Source organism: Manis javanica, chromosome 11 (genome assembly GCF_040802235.1).
Source record: "Manis javanica isolate MJ-LG chromosome 11, MJ_LKY, whole genome shotgun sequence".
In the NCBI taxonomy this organism is placed as follows: domain Eukaryota; kingdom Metazoa; phylum Chordata; class Mammalia; order Pholidota; family Manidae; genus Manis; species Manis javanica.
In genome coordinates this window covers 8,623,062-8,650,456 of record NC_133166.1, presented here as the reverse complement: position 1 = coordinate 8,650,456, position 27,395 = coordinate 8,623,062, and the positions used below count along the sequence as shown (strand labels likewise).

General features: G+C 40.4%; 1 protein-coding gene across 3 annotated transcripts in view; it reads right to left on the bottom strand.

Moving 5' to 3' along the window:
* GRM5 (glutamate metabotropic receptor 5) overlaps positions 1 to 27,395 on the bottom strand; it is a 487,023-nt gene that overhangs the window by 32,639 nt on the left and 426,989 nt on the right. For all 3 annotated transcript variants that reach the window (XM_037011752.2, XM_073215907.1, XM_073215908.1), the window contains exon 8: positions 20,799 to 21,738. In XM_037011752.2, the coding sequence (XP_036867647.2) occupies positions 20,799 to 21,738 (940 nt within the window). The remainder of the gene's footprint in view (positions 1 to 20,798; positions 21,739 to 27,395) is intronic.

Here is a 27,395-nt window from a genome sequence, read left to right as displayed (position 1 = left end):
TAAAGAGACTGACCCAGAGTGGTTAAGCAACTTGCTTGAAGTCACATAGTAAGAGGGGGACAAAGCCAAACACATATCTGGGCTGTTGAACTCTAAAGCTTGTACTATAGAACACAGATGAAAGAAAACAACCAAAATTTGGATGGCCTAAAAGAGAAAAGAAAACTCAATCAAGATGAAGCCGAAGAATAGGAAGAGAAGGAGAAAGAGCAAACCTATATTACAGGCACACTGTTAGGGGTTTTTATATATTGTTTCAAGCATCCTAACAACCCTGGGGAGGATAGTACTGGCCTTATGTAAAAGAGAATTATAGTTCACATAGCTGATGAATGTGGATGCCAGAAATCAATACTAGGTCCTTCTGATTATAAATAACATGCCCAAACACGTACTGTGCAATTTCTAGATAACAGCACAGTGCTTGGTTCTAGTTTGACATTATGACAATTTGTTTCACAGACAGACCTCAGGGAGCTTAAACTCTAATGGGATGACAAGCGTGGATGCCATAAACAATTAGAGAACACTAAATTCATGGTGAAAATAAGAACACCTATGTGTGGCTGGGATGGAAAGATCCTAGAACTAAAATGGAAAATGTTGTGGTGGACCTTGAACTTAACCTGGCCCAAGATAGAAGTTTGCCCCATTGTGAGCAGTAACTATTAGTTGAATGCATAAGCAATAAGAAGAGTGAGTTAACTGACAAGATACCATGTTCTTTTTCTGTTACCCTTCTTCCTCACAAAGGGCTCAGCTTTTTCCTTACCCCTAGAGAGAAGACAGGATGCAGAGAGGAAATCCAAAGTAGGAAAGCTCACTCCCTTGCCTATTAGTGCCATGTCAGAGAACACATCTGTACCCCTGTGTCTGCAACAGTAAATGGAACCTGCAAGGGTTTAATAAAGAAATGTGCTGAATGAAAGAATAAATGAAGGAGAAAAAAAGAAGATAGATTATGCAGGAAAGACCTAGAGAAATCACAGGGGACAGAAAAACCACAACCAGGATCCATGTCATCACGTTATCCCTTCTTTGAGGTCTTTCCTGTCCCTCTTTTAAAATTATATCCTTTTCTGTGCCCCCTTCCGAGATGTAAATCACCTACAACTAATTCTACTGACATTAGTTGCTGACATTTGTGGTTCCACTATGAGAAGCGGCGTTATCTAGGGAGAGGACAGTATTGTATTCAGCTTTATATCTCCAGTGCCTAAAATATCATCTAGCCCGTAGCAGACATGATGAATAATAGGTTCTCAGCAAATAGTACCTATTTATTATATTGTTTGGGTAGCAAACATTCACCAAGCAGAGAAAGAGAAACTTGCTTTCCTGTGCCTGACTTCTGTCCAACTTGCCTTTTACTAGCCAACTTGTTTTTGTCCTCTGGTGTATAACTTAGATCTTTCTCTCTCTCCTAATACTGACTTCCTTTAATTCATCGGTTAATTTCAATACCCGTAAATGTGTGTATTGCCCTCTTGTGTCTCCTTTAATGAAGCGCCCCAGGAGCCCCTGGCTGACTTTCTCCCCCCTCTGTGAGGCTCTGCTGCCCTCTAGGGGGCCTTGCGCATCACACACCTCTCAGGAGCCAGGTTGATCTGCACTTGGCAGCACAGTCCTTGAGTGGGTTCACCAAGCTCATGGCAGGGCTGCCAACCCTCAGGGTTCCTTTGCCTGCTCTTCCAGTTCCCGTTAAGAAACTTGTGGCTATATAGTGTAGTGGGTTTAGGATTATGAAACTTGTGCTTAAGCAAGCAATTCAGGAGTTCAAGAACTGAAACCCATCACAAGTGGAGGTCTTGAGGAGGCTGCCGTGGGGTCAGTGCTCTTGGGACCAACAAATCCTTGTGATGGGTTTCCCACCTGCATTTGGTAGTTTGCACATTAGATCAAAATTTCTATGGAATCCAGTAGTTGACTAATGAGTGTTCTACCTACTGATACTTGCTTGGGCATTTGGGAAACAGAGACTTCCTCAAAGGGTTGAAGTCTAAATTACTTTTTGTTAAAGCCCAAACCAACAGCTGGTTGCCGAAGTCAATGAAAATGACTCTTGATCTAATTTGACTGCTGTATAACATTGCAACTATGGCCACACCTTCATTTATCCATTGTTTTTTTTCCCTTGTGTGTTAATACTTGTATTTTGGGCCTCAGGTGTACTTAATACTAATATTCAAGAATTTTTTTCTAGTTCTCAGATTTTATTTATCTACTCCTTGGGCTCTGCCCTTCACTATCCCTAACTGTTATCTGCTCATGGCCTGAGCTTGGAGAGCACCTACAGCTAGGAGACAGGATGCGGCCCCAAGCAGGCCTGAACTGTGCACCTTCATGCCTGCTGGTATCTTTTTGCTGGAATGTCTTTCCCAATCTAAGTAACTCATAACACTTCTACTTTTCTTTCTTTTCAATGCTACCTATTCTGTAAGTTTCTTTAGTATATCACCAAGAGCAGAAATTCTATAACTGATTCCCCTAACAGGAATATTATTTTCACTTATTTCACATTTTTTTATTACTGAGGAATAATGGAAGATGTCACGAGGTACAGTGCAAAAAGCATGTGGAGTAGCCTGGAAATCATGGGTTCAAATCAGTGTAACCACAGCTGAGTGGACAATCTTGGAAAATTGTTTCATCTCTTTGAGCTTCAGTTTCCACAATAAAAATATCTTTACTTTGCAAGTTGTACAAGTAAACAATGTATCATATATAATACCACAGAGCGCATTGAAGGAGTTTGATAAATACTTGTTTTCTTCTTGTTGTATGTATGTGTATGTGTTGGGGGAAATTAGGAGGAATGCAAGAGAAATGTGTGGTCAAATGGTCAGAAAAGTAAAGGGCTTATTGTAGCCAAGGGGTTAGAGAAAAGGATATTCTTATCTTCCCTGTTTATTTATTCATCAGTGATTCCATTTTTACCATGGGAATGGAGTTCGAAGGAAGAGAAAGAGTTGTTAACTCACAGAATTATGCCTGAGGCGTACTTTTTTCTGGTATGAAATGTTATGTTCTGAAAGAGATATGACTTGCATCCCCAGATATGGGGTCGCTAGGCCACTTCCAAGCAGGGCTTATGCAAATAAAAGGAACATTTCTGGAAACAGAATTTTGAAAAAAAATGCTTAGTTTACCCTACCACCCAGACAAGTTATATCAATTAATCAAAAACATTTAAATCAAATTCAAATAGTAACAAATGAGGCCACTAACATCACATGCAAATTAAAATCCACTGTAATCACAGCATTTGAGAATATCAATTTATTATACAAAAGGAAGTGTTTTAGATGCAATTCATCAGAATCATCCAGACATAGTCTTTTATAACTCCAGAAATATAGTTCAGTTATTGCAGAGACAAACCACTTAATTAATCATTTCAAAGCATTTCTTACCCCGTAAATTCAACATCTGAAACATATCATTCATAACACTACAACCCACCAAATCTAAATCTTCTTAGAATTTACTTTCTACATGCCCAGTAAGAGACAGAAATATATTTAAATGGTATATTATCAGGCAGTGGTAGAGCAAGACTTGAAAAGTTGACTTACTATCTTGGAAAATGAACTACTGTCAGGTGATGACTTACCTTTAGGGGAGGAATTAGGTCTTCTCCAGAGACTAGAGAAGTGAATCTTTGCTGGTCACTCACTTAACACGTATTTACTAGAGAACTTGTTAAAAAATAGTCACTGTGCTACTTGCTGGGGATGGAGACATAGACAGCAAGGCTTACAAGAAACTTATAGGATGGCAGGGAGAAAAACACACATCAACAATATAGTACACACTTAAGACGTTCTACATTAGGAGGTCCAGAAAGTCCAGTGGAAACACAGTTTACAAAAGGGTTGTACTATTTGAGTAAGGGACTGGAGGGTAAGAAGGTATTTTCTAGGTAAGAGCAAGGGAGGTGAAGGCAGGTTTCAGTAGAAGCAGAAGAAATAGAAAAATACAGGCTGGAGCATAGCAAAGACATGGCCGAGGTGTGTGTGTTGTAGTTGGGAAATCACGTGCAGTTTGGCACTGCTGGGCTATGATATGTGTTTGGAGGAACACTGGCGATAGGGACATTGGAAGGTAGGTGGCTGGACCTCAGGATGAGAAGGTCAAGTCTTCAAGGACTAGGCTTTGAAGAGCTTTGTGAGCCATGTGAGAGAATTTTAGATTTTTATAGTTTAAGGCACGTATACCTACTAATTTGAGGGTTGGGTCATGTGATCAAATTTGCAATTTTAAGAAGATCGCTTTGGCAGCTGTTGGGACGGGTAGTGCACCAATAATAGAGATTTAGGACATTACATCAGTAGTTAATAGGTTATGGGGTCCTGGTCCAAAGTATTATCAGTGAGAATGCAAAAGATAACAAAATAAGTAGAGAAAATGATTAATTGGATGTGAAGAATCAAGGGTAGTGAAGAGTCAAGAATGACACAGGTTTGGGCAACTAGGTTGAACGTGTAGCTTTTATTCAGAAAGGAACTGTAAGAGGAAGAAGAGCCTTCGATGATAATATCTGCAGAAGTGATTATGAAGTTATGTCAAAGTGATATTTTTCTCTGATGACTTCTCTTACATATTATCATTATCCAGAATGTAATACACTTAATTCTAAAAATTGTCTTAAGTATTTTGCATGAAGTAGATGCTTAAGAAATATCTGATGAATTTCAACTGTACCTAACCACTTTTAAAACAGACTTTCCATCATCTTACACATTTTTTAAACTGACAACTTTAGGAACAGCCTTCATTTGAAGAAAGGAAATAAAAATAAATCACAATTGATAAAAGTGAAGCCATGTACTTAACTGAATCTGCTTAAGTCAGTGCTGTCTGTATTATGCACACATTTCAGCCAAGAAGTTGAAATGTCTTCTCATGTATACAGTAGTCCCCCCTTATCCATGGGGATACATCCCAAGACTCCCAGGGGCTGCCTGAAACTGCAAATAGTACCAAACACTATATATATTATAGTTTTTTTCTGTACATGCATAACTGATAAAGTTTAATTTATAAATTAGGCACAATAAGATATTTATAATTAATAGTAAAACAGAACAGTTACAGTAATATACCATAATGTAAGTTGGGTGAATGTGGCCTCTCTCAAGACATTTAATTGTGCTATACTCACCTCTGTTCTTGTGGTGATGGAGAGGGGATAAAATGCCTACGTGATGAGATGAAGAGAGGCGAATGACATGGGCACTGTGATATAGTGTTAGGCTACTATTGATCTTCTGAGGATTTGTCAGAAGGAGGATCATCCGCTTTCAGACTGGGGTTGACTGTGGGTAATGGAAACTGTGGAGAGCAAAACCGTGGATAAAGGGGATTGACCATACGGTTAACCCTTGGACAATGCGGGGGTTAGACATGCCAACCCCATGCCATTGAAAATCCACATAAAACTTTTGACTCCTCCAAAACATAGGTACTGATAGCCTACTGTTGATTTTATGGTAGTAAATGATAAAAGACTAGTATCTACATATATTCTATGCACTCATGACACACTTAACTTTTTCTTAATGTGTTTCAGTATTCCTAGGCTACATGGCTCATCTGGGAGTTTTTTCAAATTGTCTCAAATGTCTAAAAAGTTTCCAATATATTTATTTGAAAAACATCTACATATAAGTAGACCCTGTGGTTCAAACCCATGTGGTTCAAGGGTCAACTATACTTGCTTTGATGGCCAAATCAGACTGACTTTGGACCTTAACTGATTATAATTCAGAGAATACTCTAGACAGTGGCTTTAAGTCTCACACAGAGAGAAGGTAGGAAGGGAAGGGGTTAACATTAGAGAACAGGGCAATGGATTATCATTTGTTCTGTCTGTGGAGTTAAACAGAAAGATATTTCAACGTAAGTCAAATTATAGTGACAATGCTACTTTCTCAAATGTCTTTCTCAATCCTGACCTTTTGTTGATTGCTAAAACTCTTTACTGCCCTGTCAAATAAAGAGTTTGGCCATGGATTCTAGAGCTGAACTGCTTGGATTAGAATTCAAGGTCTAACGCTTTCCAGATATCTGTCCCCGGGCAATTTGCTTTACCTCACTGTGTCTCAATTCTTTCATATAAAAAACGAAGTTACTAATGTTACTACCTTATGGGGTTGTCATAGGATTCAATGAATGCTTATGAGGCACTGATAGTAGTGTCTGCCACATTTATATGTTCAAAAAAACTTTACCTATTATCAGCCCCATCATTTTAATCATCCTCTTCCCACATCCTACACTGCACCTTCTCTTCTATAGGTTCTGCCCATTTAAAATATTGGCTGGAATGCCTAAAAGTCTGATTTTAAATCCAGTAGTAGTGACAGTCTGACCCGTATCTCAGCATCCTCTCCCATCCACCTCCCACTGGCAGACCCCTACTGTCACTGAGCACCCAGGGATAAATTGCTGCAGGCTCTGACTCACTAGTTTTCACTGAAGTAAAAGGCCACCTGCCCCTTCATCATGTTTTTTGTCCCTTCCAGAAATAGTGTGACTAAGCATCTGACAAGGCAGATTGGCTTCTTACTCAGAAGGTCAAGCTTTAGAGAAAGCTTTGAAGTTTAGTGCATTTGAGGGCTAATGTTCTTAACTGCAGTGGTTGAGCTCAAACTTTGGTTTAGCCATTCACCACTTTGGGCAAACGTCTTCACTCTCTAACCTTTACTGTCCTCATCATTATAATGGGCATAACAAACCTTCCAAGAGGGGTCCTTATAAGAAACCGCTTGGATGAAATAAACAGCGCACGTGGGCACTTGTTGCATTCCCCCACAAATGAAAGATCTTGATCCTCGTTGGTTTGATTCCTGAAGAATAAACACTGGAAGGTACGACCCACTGAATTTGGAAGGCATTTCTAGTAGAAGAAGTGAGTGGCAGGATAATATCTACGGTGTGTGAAAACATATGTATGTTTAAAAATTTAGCATCACTATTCTAGGAAATGATGCTGATTTTTTCTGACTTTTATATGCCATACCATTTTTATAGGTATGGAAATGTGGTATCAATGACGATGAGAAAATCAAGTTTGTACTGGGAATTTTCTTCATTTAGTACATCTGGGAATTAGCACATCTGTTAGCACGATTTCTACAGAAGTTTGCTTCCAGCTGCATCAAACTCCCCGTACAAGCCCAGAGTGACAGTCCTCTATCACTGTTACACAAGCAGAGGGCATCTTTAGCAGAAATGCTTCTCACTGGAGCTGCCCAGAGAACCCCACCTGCCACCTAGTGGCCAGGAGAGGGATCTAGTCCACCGACTGCTCAGGGTGGGGAGAGAGGGTTGTGGGGGTAAGCCGAAGACAGAAGAGGAAACATGGAAAAATCTGTAAACATTTGACACGTAGAGCCTGGTTCTTCACTAGCATCACTAAGGATGGTTACAAATGCCCTGGAGTTTAAAGGCTGTCTGCTCTTTTCTGTCCACAAGTCGCTCTCTGTCTGGCACTATTCTCTCTGGAGATGGAGTCACAGAGCAGTGTCTGCACAGTGACTACAATTAAACGAAAGCCTCTGGAAATGTCCAAGGGGAAATTAAATAAGATGTGCTCTGATGCAGGGATTTGAAGTTTGAAGGTGAAAAAGACAGGCAAGACATCAGAAGTCTGCATCTACTTAGCTGCAGTTCAGCACATTAGCATTCTGCTAATGTGACTCTGTAGGGTCTTCACTGAAGTCAATTTGCCCAGTTATTCTCTAGTATCCTCATGTTTCTAACATCCTTTAGATGAAAACAAGTCTTAAAGTTAGACTTTGGCTGTGAGTGGATGTTAAAATCATTTTTTTTCTTATTTTTTCATTAGTTAACCAATGAAAGGGAAAAGTGCTTGCTAGTCCATTTGGGCTAGAACACTGGGTTCTCATTTTGCGGTCCTGGCAGGCACTAGCTCTGTGCATGCAGGAGAAGAGCCTACTTTTGCACTGGTCGGTTCTTCGGCAATGGGCTGCACACTTGGCTGTACCCGGTGGCTGAACAGTCTCTGAGAGAGGTGTCTGTAGTTCACTCTCAACTCAAGTTCCTTCTTATTTCCCTCAGATGCTCCTGCTGTGCCTGTTTCTCACTGCATGAGTCAGAACAGTCTCTGGCACGCCTGAGTCTTACTAATGGGTCAGGTGAGCCCTCCTGTCCTCAGGCTCTGACCAAGACACAGGTGGGATCCCGAGTGAAGTGAACAGGACACACCATAGGGGAAAGCTGAGATGGATGGTGTGGAAGAGCAGGAGCCTTTGATCCTTTGAGGAGCATAAGCTGGAGGGCTCAGTTAGGCTTGACCTCCTGCCTCTTTCCTATAGCACCACAACAGCAATTTACTGAGCTCCTGCTCAGAGCCAGTCTAGGGATGGAGAAGAAAATGTTTTTGCCCTCAGTGATACCTGGTTGAATATGTGTATGGTGTGTGTATAATACATATGACCCGAGTGAAACCTTGTAGAATGTCATGGAGCCTCACAAGAGTTTTGTGTGAAGAAAACCAAAATCTTCTCTCTCTCTGCCTGAGCCAGGATGTCTTTTAGGGGCTGTTGTCAGGATAGGGTCATTTATTGGGCTCCAGATTTTTACAGAGGGTGTATTTAGTTTCTATTGCTACTGTAACAGATGATCACAAACTTAGTGCCTTTAAAACAATAGAAATGTATTATTTCATAGTTCTGAAGTTCAGAAGTCTGAAATGGCTTTCACTGGGCTAACAGCATGGTGTTAGCAGGACCACATTCCTTCTGAAGCTCTAGTGGACAGTCCATCTCCTTGCCTTTTCTAGCTTCTAGCTGCCTGTATCCCTTGACTTCTAGACCCTTCCTCCATCTTCAAAGCCAGCAAGGGTAGCATCTTCACGTCTGTCTCTGACTCTAATATGCTTGCCTTTCTCTTATCACGACCCTGGCGATTGCAATGAGCATGGGTAATTCCTCTGGATTGTCCAGGATACTCTCAAAATGCTTAACAAAATCACATCCACAAAGTCCCTTTTGCCTTGTAGGGTAACATATTCACAGGTTCCAGGGAGTAGGATGTTACTGTGTTTGGGGATCATTATTCTGCCTACTACAGAGGACATCCATGCTGATGTGATTCAATTCCATCACCTCCCTGGTTCTACCCATGCCATCTAAGACTGAAGAAGATGTCTTTGTTTGCTTTGCTTTGCTTTTGTTTTTATGGGAGTATTATATTGCGATCACACACTGAAATCCTAGCCAATTTCTATCCCAAGGTCTTTTCACATGTCCCATTAGTTAACCATCCTCTCTCCCTCCCTGCATTTGGCACTGGTGCCATTCTTTATTTGGACCTGGGTGTAGGGGAATGGCATCGGATCTCCTGATTGGACACTGGCACCAGAGCGGCAGAAGTGTATGCCCCTCAGCCAGAAGGGGAGAAGGTGGAAGAACATGTTAGAATCATCTCTGAGATTGCTGTAGAATTTACCAGACGAGCAATGAGTGGAAACTATGCTTAATAACCTAACTAATAGCAAGCCTCTTCTAACAGCACTGGTGTTATCTTACCCCCAGGTGGGCAGGCGATGACTTAGAGTTTGGTTTCTATTGCTGCTGTAACAAATGATCACAGCAGAGCAAAAGTTCTAATATGGCGCAAACTGGATGGAGGAACTCGACATATTCTCTTGAGGGCTTATCAGTCGTGCTATTGTGGGAAAAAAATGGCATTAGATTTGGGTTTGAACCCCACCTGTATCCCTTAACAGCTGTGCAACCTCAGACAAATCACTTAGCCTCTCCACACTTCAGTCTTCTCACTTTTAAAACAGAGAGTAATAATAATATCTAATTCACATGGATGTTGTGAGCTTATGTCTGTGGTTCTCAAAGTGCAATCCCTTCGTCCCCAGCACATTAATGAATATTACTTGAGAGCTATTACAGAATATTACTCTCTGGCCCCACCCCAGACTTGCTACATCAGAAACTCTGGGGTAGGGGAGCTTTATTTATTCCGTAAGATACTAATATGCAGACACAGAGTATAGTGTCTCTCGCATGGCTGGGATTTCCTTCACAAATGCTGACTGTAATGATCACTGGGAGCTTCGTTGGTTTACCATATTTTGCTGTCTGGTTATTTGTTTCGGGACAGCAAGGTCACTGACAGATGTATGCATGTTTACCAAGTCATGGGCTCTCTTTTTTTCCTCCAACTACAAAAGGCACATGAATAATGAATTAGAGAAAACAGCATTATTAGTTTGCATTTTTGGCTGTGCCATTTTAACTCAGCAGGGAGGAAGTCACGTCCTCTGGCAGCCCCTCCCATCAGTGTGCAGTGGCCATGCCTGAGAACAAGGCCAGGCAAGCTGGCTCACGTGAGGGGTGGTGGGACCATTTCCTTCAGTTGAATATTTTTTCTTTTACTTTTTTCTTTTTTTTTTCGCTAAACATAAGTGAACAACATGAGCACACACTGGCCTCACCGAAGAGAGCTTCAGATTGCTATGTATAAAATTCATCACAGTGATTCGTTGTTTGTTTTTCTAAACATTAGGAAAAATGGTCCATGTGTTCTGGGTCTAGCTAAAAGTCAAAACTGTTTTTTGAAGAAATGTGAATGCACTGCCAAAACCACGAGGGGAATGAGAAAAATGACAACACCCACAAATCACCTTTAAACTTTGAGGGAAGCCTGACCTGTAAAGAAGCACTTTAACAGAACTTCTCAGCCAACCACTTAAGAATATAATGGAAATTTAGAGAGCCCTGCGCTCCCAGGATACAGCAATGATGTATGAGTAATTCAGGCCAGTTTCCCAAAGTCAGTTATTTCCATTTCAGTAACTCTCCTGAAGAATGATGTCATGGGACCTCCTCCTATGATGTCATCAGAGCTGTATGTTAGGTAGACATGGACCGAGATGACCCCATGATTAGGAAAAATATAGTCACATCTTAAGAACCCGGACTGTGGGGCACCCTGTGTATGACACTCACATCATACAGAGTGTGACAGCCATTGCTGTCCTCATTTTCCAGAGTTTCTGAGGGTTAAGTGTTTTGCCTAAGGTCCCAGTGTGTAAGTGGCAGAGCCAAGACTGAAATCTGTGTCTTTGCTGACAGGCTCACTTCCCTACACCACACTGCTTCTGCCAAATTATAACACGAGAGGCACTGACAGGCTACCTTGTTCCATGATGTCACCTTGGCTAATCTGCCTGTATACCCCAAAATAAATAAACAAATAAAAATAAAGGGTCGCCTTTAGGGTCATTCTCTGGAAGTAAAAATCAGAAACAAAATATGAACATTTTATGTGGCAGAAACACATGCATGAAATACATTATTTATGGATAACAACAAAAATGGGTTTTACACAGAAAATGAATCCATCAGAAAGGCAGTATAAAATGAAAAAGAGCTGTGAAGCATACAGACCTGGGATTGAATTCCAAATTTACTACTTATGAAATATGCACAAAATAAAGGTGGCTTCACCCCTACATATCTCAGTTATTTTTCTTACCTGTGGCTGGGGGTAATGCTTTCTATTATAAAATATTATATGAAGATCCAATGAGATAATATGTATTAAAAGTACCTAGCACAGTCTCTATAATAAAGTGGTTTCTCAGTGTTTATCACATAAAGGGTGAAGCAAGTCAGTGATAATCATTATTGTAAAAGCACCAATTAATTTGTTCTCTAACACAGAGAAAGAGTGAGGTCACATAAGTTTTGGTTGGGGATGGGTGGGGGAGCATTAAATTAGTGTTAGGAGGTGGCCATGAGTATGAGGAAATTGGGTGTGTGTTAAACAGAGATGATGCTATTGAAAGAAGTCAACAGCAATGGAGAAGGGGGTCAGCTGCCTGCTCCTCAGGCTAAAGCCTCCTCCCAGCCTCTGCAGGGCATTTCCTGTCACCTGCTGACACAATTTACATGCTGTGATTCCCAGCACACACTACCTTGGGCCATACCTCTGGGCTGTCATTCATGTCGTTCCCCAGAACAGTGCACCCCATGCCTTTCACCTGGCTTGCTTCATCTTCTTCCATCCTTGGGATTCAACTCAGGTGTCATCCTGTCTGAAACCTCCCAGCTGAACAAAGTGCCCTCTGCAGTGACTCCTGACCTCCTTGTGCATCCTCCCCTTTATCATTTCATACGCTACAAAAGTTAATGATTTGTGTATGGTTTGGTCTTCCTCACTATTCTGGAGCTACTCTGAAAGGCACAGTTTGCATCTTATTCATCTTTATATAAAAATGGCTTCCTATAGTCTCCTTGGCACAATCCCCTCTGGGTCTGCCTGCACCCCCACTCTGGGGTGTGTATTTCTAGAACTCAGAAATGTACCTAGTGTATAGTGATTACTCTTAAAACACTGGTTGGAATTAACCTGGACTGGACCATGGTGGAAAGCATCAGGATTCATTGCCTATTTCATGAAGTTTTATGTGAGCCTGGGCATACCAAGAAAAAAAAAAAAAGAAGAAAAATTATACAGGAAAGTAGTGAAAATCCTCATAATTCCTAGTTATAATAAAATGATAATATTAATAAGCATAATCAATATTATAAATAGTATAAATAAGTGGGTCAGATTTTTTTTTCTCCCAAATATTATCTATATAGATACTTAAAAATCACCACTAAATAGAAAAGATTTCAAGCAGTCCTTAAAGTTCAAATGTTATCTCAGAGGCTTCTGTGTACTTGTTCATGTAGCAAAAAGCAAATCAAATCAGGCTCAGTTGAAGGCATGACCATGTCAGGAAAGCAGAGTGCCATAGAGATTCAGGAAACAATCTTCAGGGAGACTCCTGGGGGGAGTTGTACTCCACACCCATTCAATAGCAAGTGCTTAACAGCTCAGGCTGCCATGTATCCATTATTAATGAATTAATATCTGCATGGGCTGTGAAGTCATCCTGCCTTTCTTCTAACCCTTCCTCCTCCATTTACTCTATGGGCTTGAACAAGTAAATGCGCCTCTCCTTGCCTCAGTTATCTCATCTGTAAAAATCTGTAAAATGAAGATAGTTTTAAGGATTAAAAGAGTTAATACATTTAAGGAGCAGTGCCTGGCCCATAGCAAGTGCTCAATAAATATAATTATTAAGTATCTACAGCCCTTCTTTTTTCACTTGTCAAACGCCACTGTAGTTCAAACATCGTTATTCACATATCCACCAGTCCATCCATCCATCCATCCATCCATCCATCCATCCATCCATCCATTCATATAACAAACATTTCTGAGTGCTGACTATATGCCTGGCACTGTGCTGCATGCCAATGGCACAGAAAATGTATAAGACATGGTCTCAGTGTTTAGTAAGTTCATGGTATTGTGCATGGGTGTGTGTGGGTGCGTGTGCGCATGCACACATGTGTATATGTGTAAGGGAGTCTTACAATTAAACAAGTCATATAACAGGACGATAAATGCTGTATAAGGAGAAGCACATGGCTCATTTGGACCTTAAGGTGGTGGGGGGCCTAATGCAGTCTCAGAGGGTCAGGACAGGTTTTCCTACTGCAGTGAAATCAAAGGTGAGTATGAGCTGGCCAACTGAGAAATAAGGGTGGATGGAGTAGGTGTACTTTATACCAAATATACATGATAGAGGCCTGAAAGCAAGACAACTCCGAGTGGGTCAGTATGGAGGGTGAAGCAGGAAGTGACTGGAGGCAGGGCTGCCTAGGGGAGAACGAGCCACACGGCTAGGGCCTCTCCTACCAGGTACAGGAAGGTTGGCTCTATCCTGTCCCAGACAGCGAAAAAGTCCTGAGGGCATCTAAACAGGGATTAAGGTGTTTAAATAGCATCTGTTGGTTGAATTGGTTCCTTTGGGAGGCTTTTCTAATTACCAACAGGTAGGATTTACTGCTTCTACCTTTGGGCCTCTCTATTCCCCTAGGGACCCCTATCCCTGCATTTATCACTTCATCCAACTTACCTGTTTCTGTCTCAGGAGACTGAGATTTCCTCCAAGACTGCTTTTCGTTTATCTCTGTATCCCCAGAATTCATAATAGTGCTTGACATAGAGCATGCACTCAATGGAAGTTTAATTTTTTTGTAAGTTTGGTCCCGGAAAAAAATATTTCTTCTTATATCTTTGGAATAAAGCACTATCAGATAAAATCTGGACAGTCAAGTGAACTAAGTGAGTGGTTTTGCTCAGTGTGACGGCTGCTGCCTACGAGATGAATGATCCATCTATCACTGAGCACTGCTGTATGTCAGGCACAACGCTAGCCACTGAGGGAGATACAAGTACTTTTAAGACAGCATTAGACAATGTGAAAATGTTGCATATATATGTCAGACTAGGTAAATAGCCAGATGGAAGCAGGGAGAGGGAGGAGGATTTCAGTAGGATGCTTGCTTACATTATACACGTGCCATGCAAGCTGTTTCCACGGGATGTGGAGTGAGAGTTTAGGTAACAGACTGGCCCAAACTGGCTAGTTCCATCACGGAGGAGAAACTGGCCCAAACTTCACTCCAAAATTTATTAACATAGTGAAAATCATGCCACTCTGCTATTAGCACAGTACAAATCACACCTCCCTGAGCTGTGACACTTCTGATGAGGACCAAATATAGCCCAAGATGCCTCTGCCCAACGTGAGGGAAGAGCAAGCCCAAACTCTGAAAAAACTCCACCTGTTCCCTTTGAAACCTAACCCCACTTAGTGAGTACTCACCTTCCCTTATATAAAAATGGCTTCCTATAGTCTCCTTGGCACAGTCCCCTCTGGGTCTGCCTGCACCCCAACTCTGTGGTGTGTACTCTTGCCTTGTTCTATAATCTATTTTCCCAAGCAACCTATTAAAACTCAGGCACTTTTGCATCCGTTCATGAATTCCTTCTTGCAAGGAGACTATGAACCCATCTCTGGCAACATACACAAAACAAGCCCCATACCCTCAGGGCCTAGCACAGTACCTGGCAATGTTTGTGGATAAATAAGATAAATAACAAATGAAGAAGGTATGAGGAGTGTGTGTGAAATGTTCTGAGTCCAGATGAGGGAAAGTCTGTGAGACAGTTTCATGTGACAGGGTTTCTCTGAGGAACCTGGATCTCGGAAGATAAAGTGGATTTGGAGGGATAGGAGGAAATGTAGGGGATTCAAAAGGGGGACAAGTAACATGAACATCACTTCATACAGACTAATAGCCCTTTAATGAAAGCAAAGCAAATGGAGATCATCAAAGCTCTGATAATAGTTGGAGCATACGAGAATTCACACAAGAGAACCAATTTTCCAAGCAAATTGTAGTTTGGGCAATGGATGTGAAAGGGCTAGTGTTCTTTAGCAAATAGCTTAAGTGGGCCCTCATGAGAATGATAATTAAAGAAAACTTAATGAGTTAATTAAAACAAAAGTAGCAAATGATCATTTCTAAAATTAAGGTGGAAGCAACATTAATGTTTCTGCCCTCTTGACTAGAATCCCAAGGGAGGATTTTACCTTCTGAGAAAATCTAAGATTTAGAGCTATAGGCCTCTATTATGAGTTTAACCAAGACAGGCCCACTGCATCTTAGAACTTCAGCCCCATGACCCTGGAAATTCTGAATGTTATAGAGCCGGAACTTTAGACTCATCAAATTCAATGCTTTATTTAGGTCAGAACTGGTTTTGTGTTCATTTGTCAATTTGCAGCTGAAGGGAAGGCCTTAAACAGAAGCATGGCATTATCTGCTTGACAATGATTGGATCCTGTGCCATGTCGTGCTGGAAAATTAGTGTCTAGAACCAAAATGTTAATCACAGGGACCTCTATACATTGATGGCATAAATAGTATGTTTCTATATATAAAAAAAATCTATAGTGACTCACTCCCTTTTAAATAAAAATCTCCTTTTGCTATTTCAGTGAATTGAATGACTGACTCTGGGCACTTCTCTTTTTGTGCTCTAGGGTGAGCCTATTTATCTTCCCAGAAAACTGCTAGATCTGTTAGAATGAGCTCTATTCTTTCCTTAGGGGCTCAGAGAAAAAAATTGATTCTCTCTCTATGAGAAGAGGCGGGAATTGGCTCTTTCTGGCCCCCCTTCTACTGAAGATATGAACTACTCTTCAAGTCCCCAGAAACATGTCTTCTTCTTTGACTATAATGATGTTTTCTACAGTGGTTCCCCTGTAGTATCCATTCTCCAGAATGTTAAGAAAGTTACTTGAACAAAATATCCTGCATTCAATCAGCTTGGGAAAAGATTGAAAAGAATTAACAAATGAATGATTGGTTTCTACACGACAAAACCTCTCAGTGTTTATCTCCAGTAAAAGAATAGAGTAGTCAGAGCTTTTGCAAACTTGTTTGACCAGATAACTTTTCTTCATGGAGCAACTTGTGAGACTGTGTTCTGGAAGATGTTCAGCTCTAATGCAAAAAAGCTAAGGACTGAGTTTAAAACTGCTCTGTAACTTCCTAGTCATGAGACTATGGGCAAGAGTTCTAGCCACGCTGGGCGTCCAACTCCTCATTTGAAAAATGTAAACAATTAGTGCTTCTACTTACAATATTTTGTGACCACTAGATAATTCTATTACTATTACTGTTATCATTGATACTACCAGGTACCATCGCTTTCCATGGTAGACACTACTCGCTGGCTTATGCAACAAGCACTTGACACCTCCTTCTCTCTTTCAGTTTCTACTGTGGAAGATGTAAAATCTAAATGTGTATTTTCATACACTCTCAAAGCTAAGGACAGCTATATGAAACAGTTTTGGCCAATGGCCATTCTACGGGACTCTGAGAAGACTATTGTTATCCCTAATAAAAGGGTGCAATGCATGGAACTATGGGGCAATCATTAATTAAAGGCCTAGAGAAGAACAGGGATGTTGGCTCTGGAGTCATCGAGCCTTGGAGAACATCAGAAAGAGTCTAGCTGCATATTTCTTGTAACATGAGGAAAATGAAACCCAAACAAGTCAGCTAAGTCTCCAGAGATAAGGCTTTCTCTCCCCCTCAGCTAAACACATTTCTAAGAGGTTTATCTACCATTTATTGAGTGCTTTCTGTGTACTGATATAAGCATTTAACATGTATCACTTCATTTACTCCTCACAACAGGAATTATCTTCCATTTCATAGTTGAAGAACTAGATTCAAGTATCTTGTTCAAATTCATACACTGGATTTGAATTCAGACATGGCTCTGCAGCCAGAAACATAAACTAATGTGCTACGTGCATCTACTGTCATTATGTACACTGTGCCATGAGTGTGTATTAACTTTTGGAAATATAGTCACTGTAACCTTGGGAAGTATTACATATTTTTTACTTGAAAGTATGCAATTAGTGTCCTCTCTTAGGAGCCCTTACAGTCTGCCATAAGATGTCAAAGGTACTGCATAGGCCTTTCTGGAAACAGGGCCCAGGCCTAGTCTGGGTTCAGAGCAGCCTGCTTCTCTACACACCAGATGGAAGACACCAGAACCAGGCTGGGTCCAGCATAGAAGCTGCTTCTCCCCAAGGACTTACATCCAGAAATTTATCTATTTAAACCTATCCTATATCCCAACAGATGGGCTCACTGACATATTACAGAACTCAAGCCTTAGAAGCCCCACTAATGAAGGAATTTAGAATAAAATGTGAAAATATTAGAAGCACCCAGGCTTACCTGTTAAGCATCAGTGTAACAGGTAATGGGATACATGCTGGAATTTATAAATTATAAACTAAAAGGGGAGATAAACCCATATATAACCAGTTATATCTTACCATGTAATAAAAACTATATTAATGTTCTGAATATCTTGATTAGGGATCAAAGAGAAGAAATACTTAGTTACTTAGTTTGAGAGTTCATGGGAGACAAAGAGGAGAGGAATTTTAATTTGGATCTAATTTCTTAGGATTATAGCTTAAAGAGGGGGTAGGTATGAGGTGTATGTGATACAAGGGTATTATACCTTTCTCTGGCCTTTCTTCTGCATATCAAAAGCAGGCTTCAGCCTGAAACTTCTGGTTAATGGCAACAAAGAAACCATTATATAATCAGACTACAGCCTGTCTCAGCTATAATCACATAGATGGACCAGCATTTGCCAAGACAGCATTCAGAAAATCCAGCAATTGCCAAAGGTCCCTCCTTACCCTCTTTGATATTCTAGCACACAAATATGTTGACTGCAAAATCCAATCATTAAGAACTACATCGCCCGGTAGGGAAAATAAATTAAAATAATGCCAAAGATTTTGAGAATTCCTGTTTTCCATTGGCAGTATCAGTAAATTCTCTTGTTTATTTTGCCCCTTTATTTAGTATAGTAGGAATGAAATATTTGAAAATAGTAATCCAATGTTACTAGAAGAATGCTAAAATTATCAAAAACATGAGATCATTGGTTGGGATTAATGACTTGATTCTTGAACAGAAACTGATAACCCCTGGAGTGAAGGGCATATCTGCAATATAAAACACTGCCAGCTTAATCTTATAAAAGTTCGAACCACTGGGGTAGTAGTACACACACCAGACAAGGAAAAAGTACCTACCACATTACTACCTTCTTAAATCCACTCACTCAACAAACATATTAACAAATGATTATGGCAGGTCTTCTATGTTCCAAGCACCCTTCTCGGTACTTCCATGCACTGGAGGCTCAGTGGTGAACAGGGTAGAGAAGGCAGGTCCCCATTCTTAGGGCGCTTACACTGCTTGAATTGGGACCACAGGCATGCTCTACAGTCTAGGAGCTGGACAATGTAAAAGTGGAGATGCTTTGGAAAGTCCAGGCTGTATAATCAATGTGTCTGTATGTCTGTATTGCCTCTTCTGATGCTCTCTTTGTTATTAAGATCTTCCTGGCTCCACATCTGACACAGGGACTTTCAGGTGTGGAAGCAGACTGATAATCATTAACTTAGTTAATAAGAATAGCATACACTCGGGAAGTGCTTACTAAGGCACACAATTTACTTGTTTTTACTCGTTTAGGTTCACGACCACTGTATGAAGTATGTATTTCATTTCATTATCTCCATCAGAGGAGGAAACTGAGGCATAGAGAGGTTAAATGATTTGCCTATGGTTACAGAGTGGTAAGTGATGCTACCAGCGTTAAATCCCAGTGGTGCCAAGTTCTGCACTCTGCTACCTTCTAAGTATCTACTATGCCTGTGGCCATTACACATATTACTTCTTTCACTCTTTACAGTCCTATGACGTAGATAATATGTGTCAGTTTGGAAGATAAAGAAACTAAGGCTCAGAGAGAAGAAATGGCAGTGCCAGCGTTCAGACTCAACAGAACCTGGCTCCAAAGTCAGCGCTCTTCCCCACTGCCCCATGTTGTCTCCCTAAGGAGCCTGCCTTAGGAAGCTTTGAGGGTGCTTTGGCACATACTCCCAAGTCTGTCTCCCCAGCCACCCGTTTATCAGGATGCCCTGGAAGATTTTATTTGAAGCAAAAGTTTAAAGAAAGGCTGATAAAATAAAAGTTCAAAAAATAATTTTTGTTAGACAAAATAAAAGGCTGATGGTGCGGAAGTTTCAAATAACAGATGTTTTAGAGAGGAGTCAGGAAGGCAGATGGAAAATATGCCAGTAGGTTAGACAGATGGGTGGCCTTCTGTGTATAGACTATGACACTGCCAGGATTTATCGGAGAAGTAGAAGACATGGTATTTTCGCTAAGGTTTACAGTTTAGCTGAATACGTTGCGCACTGTACACAGGAAGAGATGAGAGGCATACAGGAATTAGAAAAGAATTGAAAGAGGTGAGGATACAAGTTGATAATACAAATGAATTGGGCCACATGGATAAACACCAAGTGCCTTGTGAGTCTTATTCAATCTCAGCAACACAGTATCTTTACCATCACTGTAATTCAGGTTTTAAAGAATTAGTGCTGATAGAAAAGTAGGAGTTTTCATGCAGGCTCAATGAAGGTATAAGAGAATTGTTCAAGCAATATTGTTTAGCTATTATCTTTCATTTAGAAAATGTTTATCTTTCATTTACTTATCTACATTTTAGGAAAATTGTTAGATCTCTGTAGAATTAGCAGATGAAGTTCTGACTAGTTTCTTAAATAGAGCAGATCCTGATTCCCAGCAGCAATCTAGGCAGCCTTTATAATCCCACCAAATTTACTCCCAAGCCAGTGATAAGATGATTTCACTGACTTCTGAAGTTCCTTAGGGGGCATTTATCATATAAGGAAGTCCCTCCCATTTGGGAAAATCACTGGGGTCAGATTCTTTTCAGATGGCAACTATCCAATAACTACTACCTGTGATACTGGATTTGGGGGATAGGATGGGACTGTGGGTGAGAGAGAAAGAGGGAAATCGGCTGGTTAGAAAGGAAGATTACATACAAAGTCACTTTGTTGTTTTGCTCTTTTCAGTGACTTAGACATTTCCCAAAGAGTTCAAGCTGCCCATTAAGAACTAAAATCTAACCTCTACATTCTTGTGCCTCTGCGGGATGGGCAGTCTCGGGCTCTTCTGGGCTTAAAAAAGGTTCAGGCACATTCAAGTACAGTCAGACGTGTAAGGCTCTTGGCGTTCTACTCTTGGCACAATCTTCATTAATAATGGTGTTCTCTACTCTGTTCTGGTGAACTAGAGTTTAGTTCATAATATTTCTCTGTCCCCTAGAGCTGACTGCACGTGAATGTGCCTTTTCCAGCACCCGCCTCCCACAGTTTTATTCACTCAGATATTCCCCATTTAAAAGACCCAGGAAGCAAATGCTACTGCTTTAGCTGTAGGGGCCACTGCCCCAGATACCCCCACACGTTTTACCTTAGGGTTTCCCCAGAGGAGCCCCTCCTCTTCCACAGGTTGACGAGGCTGCTGGATCTGCTGGCTGCTGAGGATGACTTGCCATCCCCCACGTGCATGCGTACCACGGTAGATGTGGTGAAGGCGCTGCGCACATTTCTTTCCGGTTTGGCCAGGATGATGTACACTTTCGGCACAAACATACAGCCTAGAGCCACTGTAGCACTGAGGCTGACTGAGAAACACATGGTGATGATTTTGTAGTTGCTGCCAAAGTAGATTGGCACAAAGGCCAGCCATATAATGCAGGTGGTGTACATCGTGAAGGCAATATACTTGGCCTCGTTGAAGTTAGCTGGAACATTTCTGGTCTTGAAAGCATAGAAGGTACAGCTCAAAATTAGCAGTCCATTATATCCAAGAGGAGTGACAACCCCTAGATTGGTGGTATTGCAAATCAGGTAGACTTCTCGAATGCTTGGGTAGTCGTGCATTATATCCGGAGGCTCCATTATGAAGAGGGCAACAATGATGCCCAACTGGATGCATATGAGAATGAAAGCAATCACTAGCTGGGCACAGGCACTCATGAATCTGGGCTTTTTGGTACAGATCTTCTTCTTGCTGCCAGCCAGGATCCTTGCAATACGATTGGTCTTGGTTACAAGGGCTGAGTAGCTCATGGCTGGTGAGAGACCAATGCCAATTCTCTGAAGGTAGCAATAAATCTGTTTGGGCTTTGCAATGAGGCAGAAGGTACATAAGTAGCCCAGGCAGATGCCAGCAAGAATAATGTAGCAGAGTTCTCTGCTGGAGGACTTGACTACCGGTGTATCACGGTAAATGATGAAGACTGCAGTAACAAACAGGGTGGCCAGCAGGCCAAGGCAGGCAAACACCACAGCTGCAATGGGCTCAGGGTCCCCCCAGCGAAGATACTGCACTGGGATCAAATCACAACCTGCAGACACAGATACGTATTGAAAAAGAAAAAACAGGTTTACTTGGGTCACTTGTGCCTAAGTTTACAAGCAGCTGCCTATGACCCTTTGACTTTGTCTCCAATCTGCCTAATCTGAGTATTCGATACTACTCCTTTCTTCATATATTCATTCATAAAACATGCATCCTTATATTATCAAATATATCCTCTGTAGCAGGAACTGTTGTAGGTCCTGAAAACAAAATTACGAGAACACATTCTCTGCCCTCATACAAAATAATCAGGGAGGAAGGGATTTTAAAGAATTACTTCCACTGTGATAAGGGCCATGAAGAAGTATAGCCTGGGTCCTGACATGGTCTGTGGGAGCAATGAAGTCCTCCTTCAATAGGAGTTAGCAACTGAAAGTGTTGGTCTGGCTGAGTTCAAGGATTCAGGAAGTTTGGCAAGCAGAGATTAATTGCAAGGAAAGAGCTAGGGAGCACTGGAGGCATGGAAGGATGTCACTGTCCAGCAGTGTGATGAGTGGTCTAAGATAAGGCTGGGAGGTAGGCAGGAGGGGACCTTGCAGGGCTGCAAGTCCTAGATGAATAGGAGGTCATTGGAGGGATCTACGTAGAATAGAGGATTGACATGGTCAGGTGTGTGTGTGTGTGTGTATGTGTGTGTGTGTGTGTGTGTGTTGTATACATTCCTTTGGTTGCTGTGTGAATTTTGGGTGAGATAGAGGCATAGACAGATTTGTGAAGCAATATCGAGTGTTTAAATGGATATGGGAGTGTGTGAGAGTTAAAGTCATCAAAGATGACTGGCACTGAGTCCATCTCTGCTTCCTTGAATTCACTGTATAGAAAAGTTAGGATTTACACAGAAGTGTATGATTCTAATGCTAGGGAAAAGATGCTGTTAAAAATAAATAAACAAACAAATGAATGAACAAAAAATAAACAAACAAACAAACAAGAAGGGGTAGCAAAGGAAACTGACCTTAAATATGAACAGTTGGCCTATGTGGGAAATGCCAACACTCCTAAAATTATTCTTGGGATAATACTAGGAATAAACACACAGTTTGTAGTTTTTTAAATCACTTGATCTCACAACAGAAAATAGTGACAAAAGTTGCCATCATTTGGGTTATGTGCCTCCTTTTTAAATTTCTTTAGGACTATGGTTATCAAACTTGACTGCACACTGGAATCACCTAGAAATACTTTAAAAAATACTGTGGCCTGTGTCTTACTACTTAACTTCTGATATAACTGGCCTGGGCATCAGGATTTTTAAAGGTGCTGTACTTTCAAATGTGTAGCTGAGAACCACTGCTCTAGAAGGATCATTCCTGCCAATTAGATTTTTTAAAACATGGAGTTGAGAAAGCTTTATTGGGTGAGTAGGAAAGGATTTAAGGAATCAAGAGCCTTGGATATTTGAAGAATATGGCAGAGATTTGCCTGCAAATACCCATTCTGCCCTTTTTCTGCATGCAGATCTCCAGTTTCACTTGGGATGGTAAATGATACAGCTAAAATGTTACATTTTCCAGCACCTTGCAGTAGGTTGTGCCATGGGACTAGGTTTTGGCCAGAAAGTTATAAGTACAGAACTCCTGAAGGAAAAAAAATGACTTCTCTTGGCAAATACCCTACATACCTTTCCCTGCTTTCTGTGGCCTGGAATATAAACCTGATGCATAGAGCTCCAGCAGTTATTTTGGACCATAAGGTAACTTTAAGGACAGAAAACATGTTCTGGGATTTGGAAGAGAAAAAGAGAGGAAGTCTGAGTCTCTGTTCCCCATGGAACCAATGACTAGCTCTGGATTATATACATCACATTTACTTTTCTTAAGCTATTTTTTTCCTGCATATGTAGCTAAACCAAATCCTAACTGATTCCGGTGTAAGGTTCTCTCTCCTATTAACTTTCCATATCCTGTGATCAAGGGTGTTGTGTAAGGTTCTCTCTCCTATTAACTTTCCATATCCTGTGATCAAGGGTGTTGTAGTATGTGGCTCTGAATATTAAACGGTAACTGGAAGGTAAGGGAGGCATCAGCAATGATAGCAGAGAAGCATGTAGTCCTTTCAAAATATGTCTAAGGGCAGCTCTGTTGTAAAAAGTAAAGAAAGCATTCTTTCTTCTTTCTCTTATTTCTGCCTTGCCAGTCTCTTTCCGCAAAATCTCAGGTTTCAAGTAGTACCATTAGTATTATCATTAAATTAATTAAGGGTTTAATAGGATTTGTGAATTAGCCTAGGCTCCTTGGCACACTTAAAAAAATTGTTCCAGTGGGAAAATGTATCTTGATTTAAAAAACCTGTGCATTTAATATTGAAACAATGTGTTTTTAACTTAAAAAGTGTATGTGGATAGCACGGACTATACATAAGACAGTTATTTTACACAGTGTCATTAAATATAAATACAAGCATATTTCATTACCAATGAATATACCTGTATCTGTATTTTTAGGCATCTGTGTTTATATATGCTGTATATATGTTGGAATTCAACCTCTGAGACTTCACTATACTATAGGGTTTAGGTTCATATTTACAAATCCATAGCAACTGACTGATATAGGAAACAGGTTATATAACATGTGAAGCAGAAAACCTTTCATTAGTCAAAGAGAATTAACTGAAAAAAAAAAGGAAACTTACTTTAAGGGCTTTCATTTTATTCTTGTTTTGGCTGTTCTGCTAAATCTTAGTTGTTTCTGTCTAAATGCAATTAGCGCCCTATTACTAAATGCTTTGCATATGATAACATTTACCACTATTTTTATGCCAAAAATACTCTTTAACTCTTCCTGTGCAACCCATTAATATGTGTGAAACTAAAGAAAACTCCATTAAATATATGCGTTGGAAAAAATGTACATAAGGCTTGCCTCTAATGTGATGATTATTTTCACAAATTTACCAGAATTTGTATGTTCAAATGAATGTTCTTCATTTAATGTGAACCACTTAGAATTAATGACGCTGCCATTGTACTGAATATTTTTGTGATGATTCTCTTAGAACAACAGATTGGATTCAAGCTGTAATCACTTAGTCTTATAACTGGATAAGATCTTGGTGTTTCCCAAAACAGATGTGCATCACAATCATTTGGAGTGCCTACAGAAGTATAATTTAAAGGTCTAACACAAGGATATTTTTTGTATCAATACATTTGGGGTGGGTTAAAGGAATATCACTTTGAATAAGCAAACAGTGACTATACAACTGAATCATTGGTACATGGTTGGCCTTCCAGCCTTAGAGATCATCTCAGGCTGACTTCTCATCTAGTGTGCGAAAGTCTTATATGATAATCCCAAGGTAGGGTTAGGGTGATCATGAATTATATTGTCTCAGGGCCAGGACTAGTGGTGGGGGAAGACAGACTGGAAAGGCAGGAGGTCATGATGGCAGGTAGAGAGTTGAGGTGAATATACTGGTCAAAAGGCTATCACAGGAAGGTAGTGAAGGGTTGACAGGCAAAATCTAAAAAGGTCATTGTACTGAAGAAAACATTGAGTTGATAAAGACATTTCAGAGCTAGGATTGAAAGAAACTTTGAAGTAGACAGACAGAAGAAGCAGGAGAGAGGCTTCTAACCAAGTTGATGGCAATGTGCTTAACTAACTTGAGGGTTATAGGGAGAAAAGGTCACATTCATGGGAGTGATATCCAGTTCTAATTTGGATATGTGTTTGAAGAGTCTATGACCCACTGGGCAGATAGAAGCAGAAGCTTAGAAAAGAGATCAAGGTGGAAGTTACAGCTTTAGAAATCATCTGTTTACAGGTAGAAATAAGAGACATGGAAATAAATGTAATAAACAAGGAAATTCATAGATACAGATGAGACCAGAACCTAGAAGTCTGGTGTAAAACTAACATTAAGAAATAGCAGAAGAAGAGGATATAAGATAGATCCAGAAGAAAGTGTATCAGCAACCGAAAGAAAGTGGTTAATTGGGTGGCCTACATTCCCTTCTCCAACGGCATCACCTCAGTTCTTCTTCTTAAAAATCCTTACCTGCCAAAGACCCTGTACAAAGCTTTGAGCTTTAGGTTTACAGATGTCTCTCCTGCTGGTCTATCATTCTTTTATATTTTACCCCTTTACTACTATTAGATCTATTTCTTTGAGCAGAATTTAATGTCTTTCCACTGTTGTTTTCCCATCATGGACTATGTTATGTTCTACCAAATCTCAGAATCATGTGATCATGCTAATCCTATTATGATTTAAATTTAAGTTATCATTGGTTACTACCCTTACTATGTACATCGGTTTACAAACATCTGAATGCACTGTTTATCTTCTTAAATCTCTTCTTTATTTTCTACTGTACATTACTGGGTGTTTCCTCCATTAATTTTGTTTAGATCTCTGTTTTATTCTTCGTGTAATGGTAAGTCATTGGTAGTAATCTAGTGTACTGATAAATTACTACATGGAAGGGTATGTACAGGTTAGCTAGGAATCTATAGTGTGTGTATATATATGTGTGTTTTATAGTTTTGTTATAGATTTAGTCTATTTAGCATATGCTTTTAGATTAAATAATACTGATCATGTCAGTGAAGTTACCTGCTAACAACCACAGTTCAGTTTCTCAGATGATGCACTAACATACATTGCTTTCTAGAAATGCAAATGAGCCATAGATTAGAAAACCAAGGGCTGTTTTCTGATAACATCTATTTAGGTAGCTATCTACTTGTTACTTGCTTTCCCTTTTATGCTTGGTCCATATGCTTTGGTTCTCTAGAATAATCCATTCTTTCATTGTTTGAAGTGATATATAATGGAAATACAGCAGTTTTTTTTAAAGGGAAAGTGAGCTGCCAAAACTGTATCATCCACATTCGTCCTATGACTCCACCAGAGCACTTCCCATACATCATCTGAGAATGGATGGTGTACTCACTTCTTGGACACCTAACAGTGATGTGATTGCTCAGCAATAACTGGTACTCATGCTTATTCTTTGGGTATTTGTCTTACAGGATTAATATTCCTGTAGGTAATAGTTCCTAGACTGTTGCATTTTCAAACCCTGTTGCAAGTGTCTGTTCAGACCAGAGGAATGAGGAATCACAGACCCTGAGACAGATGCCTGCTGTTCTTCAAGTCGGCTAGGGAGCAACTTCTTGACAAGCTCCATACTTCTTGAATAGTTTTGGAGGAAAGTATGTTGCTGCTGAGAATCTCTGAGAATCAGATGTATGTGTCCTCAGCTGCTGGTCAGGCCATTTCAGGGAAACAGAACTGATATGGGGGCATTGTGGGACTTTGGTACTTGAGCAGATCTGCCCAGAATACAAAGTGTTGACTGGTGACTAATGATGTCATGCTTGTTTTCAATCTGTTCCATCAATAGACCATTTGTTTGTCTTTCTTCCTTTCTGTACCTGTCAGGATTTGGATCTCTAGGATGTTGGTCTCAGGTATCAGAGGAACGCAGACTCGATTTCTTTCTTCATTGCCCTTATCCCTGATCCTTGATATGTTTTCTTCACTTACCTAAGCTGAAGTTTTCCATCACTTACATAGTTTGGAAGAATTGGAAGTGGGTGTGTGCATGTATGTGTTTGTTATATTTAGGTACCTTATTCTTTGTAGCACTCCCTACAATTTTAATCTATTTTGTGTGTGACAGAGAGAGAAAGA